At 42.0% G+C, this 13,082-nt stretch overlaps 1 protein-coding gene across 3 annotated transcripts in view; it reads left to right on the top strand.

The window, feature by feature from the left end:
* The window catches only part of CHEK2 (checkpoint kinase 2), a 49,990-nt gene that overhangs the window by 7,651 nt on the left and 29,257 nt on the right, over positions 1–13,082 (top strand). For all 3 annotated transcript variants that reach the window (XM_075898919.1, XM_075898920.1, XM_075898921.1), the window contains exons 5-7: positions 3,006–3,153; positions 8,933–9,023; positions 12,100–12,208. In XM_075898919.1, the coding sequence (XP_075755034.1) occupies positions 3,006–3,153; positions 8,933–9,023; positions 12,100–12,208 (348 nt within the window). The remainder of the gene's footprint in view (positions 1–3,005; positions 3,154–8,932; positions 9,024–12,099; positions 12,209–13,082) is intronic.

Below are 13,082 nucleotides of genomic sequence, written 5' to 3'. Positions count from 1 at the left end.
GAGCCTTCAGCTCCCAGCCATGGGGTGCAGACCGAGGGACGCAGTTCGGGAAGCAGGTTGGGCTGAGGGATGTTCAGGCTGCAGGCACAGCTATATGGGTGGGGGAGGAGGTCTGAAATAATAATAGATTGAAAAGATTGAGAGCCACTGGCCTACTGTGATGTACCTTTGTTTAATCCATATTCCATTATATCCCTTTGGACATTTACTTCTATGAATGAAGTTATTCTTTCCTTCACAATTTGCTCTAATTTGGTCTGTAGCTGTTCAGATCACTTTATTTTCCTTTTCTTAAATATTGTCTGGCATTAGCTATTCTCCCATCATATAGTAGTGCCTGTGAGCAAATAGATTTAAAAAAAAAACCTTTGCTACTTAGACTAGACATTTCATATTCCAGCTCTTTCAGTATTCCGGTATGAAAATTATCCATTCACTTTTATTTTGAGCACAAGTTCTTCTTCCACCTCACATGTGGTAATTTTCATCATTAGTGATTGATTTCCATCAGCCATACTGCCTTCATGCATGTTTGTATTATTATTATTGAGAGCTGAGGTAAAATTAATTATTCATTAATATTTTTGGTCATATCTCAATTATCTTTTAATCTTTTTTCCATCCACACTGCACAGCAGCCCAACTTAATTCTTCCTTATGTTTATTTTGATAACTAAAAATATTATTTATTATTTTTTTTAATTTCCTTAGCAAGAGCTAATTCAGCCTTTCTTCTAGCAATTCTCCTTTCTTCATACTCTATATGTTCTCTATTTACTCCTAATTATCTTTTTTAGGCGAATATTCTTCCATGTGGATCAGAGCCTTTCTCTACAAGTTTTTTTTCCCTTTTCTTGGGACATGTTAAATAGTTTTTCTGTAGTTGACTTGAGGAAGTTCCAAGCCTCTTCTGCATTTTTAAGTTTGAGTTCTTCAGTCTAGCTCACTTCTTGAAATAAAAAAAAACATAGTTGATGGCCTGTTTTGTTTATCCAGCAGCTCTTACTACATTTAAAATGCAGAGCTATAGCTCAGGTGGCTCCCAGAGCTGGCACAGGCCAGGGCTACTCAGTTCTGGCTCCAGTTGGATTTGGGAGCTCCTCTTGCTGCAGCTCTGCAGAGTGACCCCTAATCAACTAATTGTGTAGTTGACACAATTTTGATCGACTACATGAGTAGCTAGAACCACCGTTAAACATCCTTAGTAATTACATCAGATCTATAGCAGGCCCCAACACTATCCCTACAGAACCGCTTCTACAGTCCTTTACCAAAGTGATTTTGGCCTAGATTCAGTTTTGTGTCTAGTATTGTTTTGAGTTTTATTACAGATTACTGTATCACATATTTATTTCACTACCCTAGCACCTTTACCTTTATTTCTATCTTTTCTAAACAGCAGATACCCTTCAATGACTGTATTCTATTAATGAGTGCTATTCCACCATGTTTCTGTAATCCCTGTAACATCTTGCACCAGTAGTTTGAGTTCCTCCATTTTGTTGCTTAGACTCTTTGTGTTTGTGTACAAGCATTTCAGTTGTTTCCCTCAGGCCTCCTCCATCTGTCATGGTAGCTTTGATGCCAGAAAATTAATATTCCAAGTACTTAACTGGGGATCATCTGTTGAGAAGTCATCTTTCCCTAAATGCTTCCCCATGGTCAGTCATTCCAAAACATGCCTTGTCGGTCCAATCCTTGAGCCATCAGCTCATTTTCATTTTATGTTGTTACCTTTTTTCTCTAGGGACGGGAAATATTCTGCTGAAAATCATCTGAGCTTCCATGTTTGTTTACGCTCAGCTGGCTGAGACATTGGCATCCTTGATCCATTCCAATGGGAATCTAGTAGTGTCACTTATCCCACAGTCACTTATCCGCACAGTCATTGGATTTTCCCCACTCTCATTAGGTCCTCTCCAATCTTGCATCACTCTTGTATCCTTGTTCCTGTCAGACAGCAAGCACACTCTTCTGTTTCTAAATTTGGTCTGATAACAGTTTGTTAGGTCTTTTTATTGTGGAGTTCCTGATCATGTAGACCCGTGGTCACCAACCAGTAGATCGCGATCTGCCGGTAGATCTCGGAGGCTCTAAGAGTAGCTCTTGAGCCGTCTCTGAACTGCGCGCCTGCGCAGTACATTTACATTAGATTTCCTCAGTTGAGGAGCAGCTACTCACCGAGCAACAGCACAGGTGAGTAGCTGCGAGGAATGGTGGGAATTATTTTTTTAAAGTAGCAGTATAAGGATTGGGGATAGCAAGTGAAGGAGAGGAGGAGAATAGAGAGGGAGGGGCTTCAAGGAAGGGCGGGGCGGTAGATCTTGGCTTGGTCTGTCATTTAAAAAGTGATCTTGGGTGTGTAAAGGTTGGAGACCACTGATGTAGACCAAGGGTGGGGAACCTAAGGCCCAGGGGCTGGATGCAGCTCCCAAAGGTCAGGGCTCTGTTCCAGCTCCCCTGCTATCCTCCCATGGAGCTAGAGCACACAAAATCTACTAGCTTGCTGTCCCCCTACCTCCCAAGGTTCTGGTGTGCGAGGGAATGTGAGGAGTGTCTTTCTTCTCAGTCAGGGATCATGTTAGTGAGGGGGGTGGTTTTTTTTGGAGCAGTTGCTTCTTACTTGTGGGTGGCCCCCTACTGATTTTTTTTTCTGTGGGTCAGTGGCCCACCAGCCCAAAAAGGTTCTCCATCCTGCTGTAGACCATCAGGGTGTTGATATGAATCTGTTTTATGTTCTCTTTTGCAGTCCCATGTATATCATCCTCACTTTTCCTTCAGTTCCAGTACTGGATCTCTCCATCTCTTCTTTTCTTCCGCAGGGACTGGTTTTCTTTCTTCTTCGCTACCAGCTAATAGTATTGCCAAACACACTGTGCCACACCACTTCTTGATATATTATTTTGTGAATTAGGGAAAATAAATTATTAACTCTGAATATGGTTCATTAGTCTCATGGTAAAAGCCTTCTTCCTGTATTGGTGTATTTTTTTCTTTTTTTTTAGGAAATGGGACCAAGAAACTCCTATGTTGCTTACATTGAGGACCACAGTGTGAATGGGACTTTTGTAAATAAAGAGCTTATTGGGAAAGGAAAAAAGCTCCCATTGACTCACAATTCTGAAATTGCACTGTCTATACAGAATAATAAAGGTAAAATGAAGTTCAAAGACAACTTGATTTTGAATAGCACCTTCCTTAAAATTTTGCTTCTTTCAAATACTTTAGAGATAAAATAATAGGTGGAAACAGTTAATAGAGACATTGACAGTTGACTACTTTTTGTGCACGCAATCTTGAAGTTTGTTATATTCACCTGAAATTAACTACATTTTAAAAAGCGATTTAAAAGTACTAGACATGATCTGGTATCCCAGCATCAGCATTTGTGTTTTAAAACACGCTTTTCTCTTTCAGTTGTTAAACAGGGAAAACTGACTTACCATGCAAGGAAAATTGTGAATATGATTGTGCATCTGTCAGCATCTTATGTACAAAGTAAACAAGCTGAAAAAATTAGAGCATTTTTTATTGGTACCATCTATGCATGATTCTCATTTTTGAATTTTAGATCTGTATGATGAGACGGACGGATTTCTCTTTGTATTTTTACTCTTGATACTGATAATAGATTATAAAAAAGTGTTAGGAATTGTCATGCCGGAGAATTGTTGTGGAACAGATGATATTGAAGATGTTACTATTACAGAAGTTCTCTTTCACCAATGAGATCACCTTGATAACCACAAGTATTTTTCCAGTGTTTAACTCCATTCAACTGTAGATGTGGGTATACCCCAAGTATAGGTGTTGCTGATATGTGCTCAGTCATTAGTATCATTGGGATGGTTGGTGTGCTCTTTGTTGCCACATGCCACTCACCGCATGCTGGTATAAAAGGGAGAAACCACTAGTTTATTCTTACTCCAGTGATGATTCTCAGTGATGATTCAAGATTGTTAACACAGGTGCTTTCCTCGCTCCTTTTCTGTATCTAGAGCCTGTTTACTAACTGGTTAGCCGTAGTTAGTGTGTGTTAGGTTCCTGGTGCTGCATTTGGTTTCTCTTCACACTTTTGAAACCACTACTTGAGTGATGCTGCATTCACTAGTTTAAATCCCTGCTGTACTTCTGTGAAACTCATGCCAGTCAGTGACCCACATCAGGCCTGTTGGAAATGTTTGTGGGAATCCCATATTTGTGACTGTCACATCTGCAGAAGGTTCATACTCCACTTGAAAAAAGGTTAAGTGGTGAGGCCTAAGAGTTTGCTTATGGATGCAGGACTTTGACCTCTATCAAGAGTCATCACATAAGGAGAGTTCCCCATGTACATTGACTTCAGTACAGAGCTTTTTGCTAAAGATGTCAGTGGAGCATGTTGACTATTCTCTGATACCAGAGAAAAGACTTTGGCCTTCTTCCAGTTCCATGCCTTGCTCACCTGTATTGGTACCCAACAGAAGCAGACACCAGAAGAACCATTCAGGGGATAAATGCACTCCCCCGAATGCTTGATGTTTCCCAAGAGGGGATTGTTGCCTCTGAAACCTGTGCCAGACACTTTTCCTGAGAGACATTTGTGGCGTCAATAGAAGGTGCAACCTGGAAGTGTATGCACCCACAGTAGACTGGCTTAGCTTCTTGGTACCGCTATCCCGAGACAGGCAGTCCCCGACTTATGCGGATCCGACTTATGTTGGATCCGCACTTACGAACGGGGCTTTCTTGCCCCGGAGCTCGCAGGCAGTGGTCCCGCCACCTCGACCTCTGGGGCGAGAGAAACTGCTCCCAGTGCCCCTGGTCTGCTGAGGACCGTCTCCAGCAGACCAGGGACACCGGGAACAAAGCCGCTGTGGCTTTGCTCCCCGTGTCCCTGGTCTGCTGGGGGGGGGGGGCGCGGATAGTGTGCCCCTCCCCTAGCAGACCAGGCTTTTGTTGTGGACCCTGGGGCAGAGCAGCTGGGGCGCTGCCGGTTGGTCCCGCAGCGCCGCTCTGGGCACTACTGAACCAACCCAGCAGCACCCCAGCTGCTCTGCCCCAGGCGTCCTGATTCAGCCGCTGCTGGTCAGTTTCAGCAGCGGCTGAATCTGGACGCCAGTTCCGACTTACATACAGATTCAACTTAAGAACAAACCTACAGTCCCTATCTTGTACGTAACCCGGGGACTGCCTGTAGTGAAGGTTTACAGCTGCTACTGTTATTGCTTCCTCAAAGCATCCAAGGATTTCCCTGGTATTGCTGTCCTTGGGCTCATACTACTTTTCACCAGTCCATTTGAGATTTGCACCTCTATTGTCAGAAGGATCTGACCCTTGTTCCTTGGACTCAGAGTAGGAATGTTAGTGTATAATCATTTAAATGATTAATTGATGAGCCTGGCTTACTGGTTAGTCCAAACAACTACATGTACATGCACACACCCTTGCTGCCTCTGTGTCAGACACACAGAGGTGGGAGCCAGTGCTTGTGAGGAAACGGCTTTGAAGCTGGCTTCCCACACATGCTGGTTTCTTCCGCCTGCCGCTCCCCTCCCTTCCCAATCCTGCCACTGCCTACCACCGAGGCAGCAGTGCGGTGGGTAGAAGGGCAGCAGGCGGGAGCTGATGCTCAAGAGAACCGGCTGAAAAGCTGGCTCCCCACGAGCACTAGATCCTGCAGCACTGCCTGTCCTCCCCCAACACTAAGCTGCTGCCTCTTAAGAGTCCCTGGCGGGGGAAAGGATGGGTCCTGGGCTCATATTGGTAGCCTTTCAACCACAACCTCCCCTGAACTGTTTTGCTTACTGGCATGGAGAACTCACTGGAGGCCCTGGTACTGAGAGCTCCATTCCCATACAGACAACCACTCAGGCATGCTCAGACCAATCTCTTTCAGATGTCTGTTTCATACTTTTTCACTTGACAAGGCTGTTGGGTGTTTGTGACTTGGCATTGCCAGAGGTTCAGAGTTGACCAATGTCCTTTAAAAATAGTGGACTCTGCACTTTATGTTCATGAAGAAGAGGTGTGTGCAGGCCCTCACAAGTTGGGGGACTCCTGGCATTAGTGAGGATAGCTACAATGCAGTCATGGAACCATCACAGAGCTAGTCAAGGCCCTTAGACGGGTACCCTCCTCCTTGGACCTCACAGGAAAACGAGATGAACAGAGGTGCTTTGTCCCCAGTAAGGAGTATGAACATTTTGTCTCATTCCCACTCAATGTTCCCCACTTATGGAGGTAGCTGCCAATGAGTAGGATGAACAGGGACAACATGCCAAAAGGCAAAGCCTCAAAAGACGCTGAATCTGATTACAGATGTTGTTCTTCATGAAGTCTGCAACTCAGGATTGCAAACCAGCATGCTCTCCTGAGTGAACATGGGTTCGCCCTCTGGGAGATAATTACGAAAATTAAAGACAAGAGGATTGTAGGCAACATTTCTAGTAATAGCTCAAGAGAATAAACTGGTTGCCAGGACTGCCTTGCATATACTTAGGGATTGCGTATACTTAGCTGCTCAAACTCTGGTTGTGGTTGCAATTGTTTGAGCTGCCTCTAGAAGTCCAACAGACTATTCTGTCTTTCCAGAGAAAATGGATTCACTGAGGCTCCTAGTAAATCAACATCTTCCGATGAGGTCAGATAGTACCATGTAACTAGGTAGTTCAGCATTCCAGATTATACCTCAGAGAGATGTAGACATGGCCAGCATGAGTGTTTGCTCCAGCTTGCCACCATTTAGTGAATCTCTTCTATGTGCTTTTTCTCTGATTTCTTTCCTTCCCAGAGGCCTCTTATAGTGAAACAAAGCCATGCTCACCTCATCCTCATAGAGACAATGGATTTCAGGAAAGCAGACTTTAGTAAACTCAGAGAGCTGGAAGGTGAAGTCCCATGGGAAACAAGACTAAGAGGAAAACAGCTGAAGAGAGTTGGCAGTTTTTTAAAGGGACATTAGTAAGGGCCCAAAAGCAAACTATGCCACTGCGTAGGAAAGATAGAAGGTATGGTAAGAGACCACCTTGGCTTTACCAGGAGATTTTACATGATCTAAAAATAAAAAAGGAGTCATATAAAAAGTGGAAACTAGGTCAAATTAGAAAAGATGAACAAATAATGCCAGTATGCAGAGGCAAGTTTAAAAAGGCAAAAGCACAAAACGAGCTCAATCTAGCTAGAGACATTAAGGCTAACAAGATGATGTTCTACAAGTATATTAGGAGCAAGAGAAAGACCAAGGACAGGGTAACAGTGAGGACAGAGAAACAATAACAGGAAACTTGGAAATGGCAGAAGTGTTTAATGACTTCTTTGTTTTGGTTTTCGTCAAGAAGATGGATGGTGATGAGATGCCTTACATAGTAAATGCTAGTGGTCATGGGGCAGGTTTAGAAATTAAAAGAAAAGAAGAACAAGTTACAAAAATTACCTGGAAAAGTTAGATGTCTTCAATTCACTAGGGCCTGATGAAATGCATTTCAGAATACTCAAGGAGCTGATAATTCCAGAAGACTGGAAAAGGGAAAATCTAGTGCCCATCTATAAAAAGAGAAATAAGAACAACCCAGGAAACTACAGACCAGTTAGTTTAACTTCTGTGCCACTAAAGATGATAGAGCAGCCAATTAAGAAATTAATCTGTAAATATCTGGAAGAAAATCAGGTGATAGGAAACAGCCAGCATGGATTTGTAAAGAACCAATTGTGTCAAACCAATCTGATAGCTTTCTTTGATAGGATAACAAGTCTTATGGATAAGGGAGAAGCGGTGGATGTGGTATACCTAGACTTTAGTAAGGCATTTGATACAGTGTCACATGACCTTATCAATAAACTAGGGAAATAAATCTAGATGGGGCTACTATAAGGTGGGTGCATAACTAATTGGATAACCATTATCAGGCCACATCTACACCACAGAGGTGGGTTTTTTTAAAGCCATTTTTCTGAAAAACCCTTCACTAACATACACACTGAAATCGTGTTTAGAAAAAAAAATTGAAAGAATGGAGGGGTTTTTTTTCCGACGTTGCTAAATCTCTTTCTATGAGGAAGTAGCCTTTTTCCGAAAGAGCTCTTTCACAAAAAGGTGTGTGCGCACGGGGAAGAGGGAGTTCTTTTGCAAGAAGAGGAAAGAGGAAAAAGCACAGGTGCCCTGGTGGCCATTCTGTCCATAGTAATCACAGCTTAAATGTGCGATAGCATCCACACTGAATGAATGCCATCTTTTGAAAAGCAGATCCCTTTTTGGATACGCTTTGGCAGTATGGACACTCTCTTTTGGAATAAGTTTTTTCAGAAGATCTCTTCCGGAAAAGCTTCTTCCGAAAGAAGCCTGCAGTCTAGATGTAGCCTCAGAGAGTAGTTATTAATCATGATGGAAGGGGATAACAAATGGGATTCTGTAGGGGTCCTTTGTGGGACTGGTTCTGTTCAATATCTTCATCAATGATTTAGATGATGGCATAGAGAGTACTGTTATTAAGTTTGCAGATGATACCAAGTTGGGAGGGGTTGCAAGTGCTTTGGAGGATAGGATTATGATTCAAAATGATCTGGACAAACTAGATAAGTGGTCAAAGGTAAATAGGATGAAGTTTAATAAGGACAAATGCAAAGTGCTCCACTTAGGAAGAAACAATCCATTTCACACACACAAAATTGGAAGTGACTGTCTAGGGAGGAGTACTGCAGAAAAGGATCTAGGCGTCATAGGGGACACAAGGAAACGTACAACACCTCTTGTTGAACAGCAGTTTACAAAAGATAAGGTAAATGGTTTTCAGTATAATTTTTGTTACATGTTTACCTATATACATGTTTTCTTCTGGCCTATGCATTTTATTAGTTATATTGTTGAATATTAAAATTAAGTCATAGTAGTTTATTTCTTCTAGCAGAGTCTTTGGAGTTAGTAACAAAAAATTATCTCCACTCATCTTCTCAGTGTTCGTATTTTCTGATCTTATGGTGGATGATCAGTCCGGGTATCCCAGAGAATTCAGAGAGAAATATATCATGTCAAAGACTTTGGGAAGGTAAGAACCATACTTATAATATATGTAGGGATTATTTTCCTTTAGTTGGGTGTGGATGATGTTTGACCTATAACTAGTATAAACTACGTGCTGCTATTTTAGTACTGTTTCAATAATACCACCCTAGGCACTATGGTACTGCAAACAACAAACATGGTGCTTTACAGACTAGTAAAAAATGAAGGGCTCAGATTTTTTTCATTCTGTTCCTGCTACTTTTTGCCTCTTATGTGGAATCTAGCCTTAATTGGACAGCTGAGAATTGTCTTGGGGTATGGCCTGGCATAAATCATGGTACCTCTCTCCTTTGCCCGTAGCTCCACCACAGCCTGGCAATATGGATAGAAATTAGGTGGCGCATACTTGAATTATGTCAATTCATAACTTTCTTTTCCTTGAGAGAAGATCATAGCCTGTTAACATGGCCTCTAAGATGCTGTAACTTAGATCAGTAGATCAAGTGTGAGACTTGTGCAGGAGACATGCTATTTGTTTTAAACCTGGATGTTAATACAGTTATACAGAGAATCAGACTGTGATCACAATAATCTCTCTGACTTGTTAATTAATTCATGCTGTGAGAATCAGAGGGGTGTAATTTGTTCCCTAATGCACTCAGCTATGGAGGAGGGAATCTGGATGTGCGCTTGCGTTCCACAGTGCTTACTTTAAGATCTGTGTATGAGGGAAATGGGGAAACACTGGCTTTATATATTTGTGTGGAGATACTGAAGACAAGTGGTCTCAGTAAGATAATACAGTTACTGAGGTGATTTTGGTTTTTTTAATCTTTCCTTCATTGTAGTTTTGTTCCGCTCTACAGGGAGCGCTTATGCATGCATATAAAGCTGTTAGAAAGAGGAGGTGGGATTTGATGGCCTTGTTGAAGTTTGTTTTGTGGAGATTACTGGAAAATCTTTTAACATCAGGGATGGCTAGTAGTTTATTTTCTGTAGCATTTTCCCTCATAGAATTTTTAAGATGTTGATAGGACAAATTAATATTTTGCTGCAGAGAATTCTTACTCCTTCATGCAAAGTTCTCTTTTCAGTTGCTTATCTTGCAAATGGTTAGTTACTGCTTATTTGAAATGTTACACCTGAAAGTAAGTTCCTGCTTATGAAATCTGTCTGTAAATTAAGTCTTCTGTTTGGAATGTCCTAGGGTAAAACACAGTATTATATATCTTTGTTATAGCAGGCAAACTGCATTGGCAGTAAATCTTAAATTTAGTAGATTTGTTTTTCATTCCTATTCTATATGGCTTTGACATCTCTTATTCCACTGCTGGGCCATTAGAGGATAGGCCCTTATTTCTTAAACTTTGTTCTGAGGAACACTGGTGTTCCGTGGAGAACTCACAGGTATGCCATGACGGTTTGAGGAAAAATAACAGCCTCTAGAGCTGCTGAGACGCAGTGGGTGGAGTGAAGGGTGGATGAGGTGAGCGAATGGTGATGCAGTGGTGACACGGCTGGAAATGAGGCAGGGCTACCCGCGTTCCTTCTTAAGTGCTTCCATGCAAAGGGTGGAAGAGGTGAGCGAGTGATGATACAGCAGGAAATGATGCTGGGCTACCCGCGTTCCTCCTCATGTGCTTCTGTGCCCAGCTTGCAATCACCTGGGAAAGATCCATGCCTCGGTTGCGCTCCTTGCCAGAGGGGAGGAGTGTTGCAGGGCCACCTCTGATTGGCTGTGTCTGCTGCTAGTCTGGGGATCCTGCCTGCTAGGGGAGAGAACTGCCCTACAGCTGCCACCCCAACTGGGTCTTTGCACCACTTCCTTTAGACCTCACTTGTTAGGCAAGACAGCTGGGGAGGGGGCAGATACAATTTTCCTTCTTTGTTGGACAACCCTTTTTTCGTTTAATGGATTGATAGGTGATTGATAGGTTATGTTTGGGATTCTTAGATTAAAAAAGATGTTCCACTTTTCAAAAGATAATTAAAAAGATACTTAAATTATCATTGTGCAGTGAGAGAATATTGTCGTTGTCAATAAAAGTGTCGTCTGATGTGTGTGTGTGTGTGTTTTGTTGGTTTTTTGCTCGACTAAAAATTCTTGGTGTTCCTCAAAAAAAAAAATTGTTTGGTGTTCCTCGGTCTTAAAAAGTTTAAGAAACACTGGTATAGGCTCTTTGGATTGCTGGGATTATAAACTTCCCGTTTGCTCGGTTTCAACTCTGAATGATAAAAATGGTTAAAACTGGTATTCTGAATTATGATACACAGGTAGACCTATTTTCCTTACAACATCCAGGTTTGGGCTTTTTGCTGCTAATTGAGTTGGGTTTAAAACATACTTTTAATTGTGAAACTCAATTTATGATTGGGGTACTTATAGCTTAGAAATAGAAAGTCAGGTTTGAAATAGTTTGCTGTCGGTCCTATTACTTTCTGAATCAATATCTCTCCTCTACCCCATGATTGGAAATAGGGGGAAGAACTGACGGTCAGAATATTACCTTGTGGGACATGAAGTGAAAGAGAGAGAAATGGAGACCCAAAATTTTTATATAAAATTTCTTTAAAGTTAAAATTTCCCCCAAAGTCTTTGCATGTCATAAAAAAGTAGCAGAGTGAGTGGACTTGTATGGATTTGTATGGATTTCCTCTTAAATCTCGTAATGTTTAAAAACAAATTTGCTGCTATATATATTGCGCAGTCGTACAATCTTATGGCATGCGACTTTATGCGACTGGGCTATATTAACAGAGACTGATGGATTTTGTAAGCTCAGTTAAAATAATTGCGTGTTAAATCTTGGAAGTTTGTTCTGTTTTTAGCTATTTGTGCATTTTCTCAATAGCTTTCAGTTTGGAATTTTGTTTGTATTTCAATTTCTGTGTTAGAACATGGGTGACTACCAGCATCTATCCTAATCATGTGCCTAATACTGATGGGTCTTACATACTGTACACAAGCCTGCTGTATTCAAAGGTTTAGGAGACAGCAGTATTCTCATTACATATACTGTTTCAAGAAGCAAACACCTTCTGTTTTATCTGTTTTTATTTGTTACCTGCATATTGAAAAATGCTTGCAAAGTTTTAATATAACTAAATTTTTATATTAGTGGCGCCTGTGGAGAGGTTAAATTGGCATTTGAGAGGACCACATGTAACAAAGTTGCCGTAAAGATAATCAATAAACGGAGATTTATAGCAAGCGCTGTGAGAGAGACGGTAAGTATCTGTTTTTTGGCCATCTTGCAGTGGCTGTAATGTATTTGGTAATACTTTGTGAACATCTACTGTGTATGCAGAAGAGAAGAGTGAGGGGGATTTAATAGCAGCCTTCAGCTTCTTGAAGAGAGATTCTAAAGAGGATGGAGAGAGGCTGTTCTCAGTAGTGACAGATGGCAGAACAAGGAACAATGGTCTCAAGTTACCCAACCTACACTCCCCACTGTATTAGAAAAAATTATATCACTAGGAGGGTGGTGAAGTACTGGAATGGGTTACCTAAGGAGGTGGTGGAATCTCCATCCCTAGAGGTTTTTAAGTCTTCACTTGACAAAGCCCTGGCTGGGTTGAGTTAGTTGGGATTGGACCTGTTTTGGACGGGGGCCTGAACTTGATGACCTCCTGAGGTCTCTTCCTGCTCTATGATTCTATGAGAATTTCTGTTCAACAGCTCCTAAACTGTAAGAGTTAGGGCCATCAGATTTCCTCTTACCATAACTTAAAGCATGGAAAGGATTTAATTGTGCCAGAAAAATGGGATGTGCCTGGAATGGGATTACTTCTCATAAAATCACATAGAAAGGAGACGATCACAAGGCAGGTAAAAGGGGTTGCTGGGGGTGCCCCATTCTTGAGCCTCTCTTCCCCCCCGTGTGCCGTTAAGGAAGGCTAAAACTCTCTTTGCCCCCCCCCCCCCCCATCATACGAAGTCTTTGGTGGCTGTTCCCCTTTGTCCCAGAATGAGGGGAAAGTGCACAGTTTGCTGCATTCCTCATTCTGATTAGAGAATTCAGGAGCAGATGAGCCTGGACCTGCCGCAGCTGGGGGACATACACCCTTCTCTCAGCTGTGCTCACTGGAGCTGCAGCAGCCT

This window comes from Pelodiscus sinensis, chromosome 15, assembly GCF_049634645.1.
Source record: "Pelodiscus sinensis isolate JC-2024 chromosome 15, ASM4963464v1, whole genome shotgun sequence".
In the NCBI taxonomy this organism is placed as follows: domain Eukaryota; kingdom Metazoa; phylum Chordata; order Testudines; family Trionychidae; genus Pelodiscus; species Pelodiscus sinensis.
Note: the sequence above shows the minus strand (reverse complement) of the source record. Positions and strands in the feature narration are given on the sequence as shown.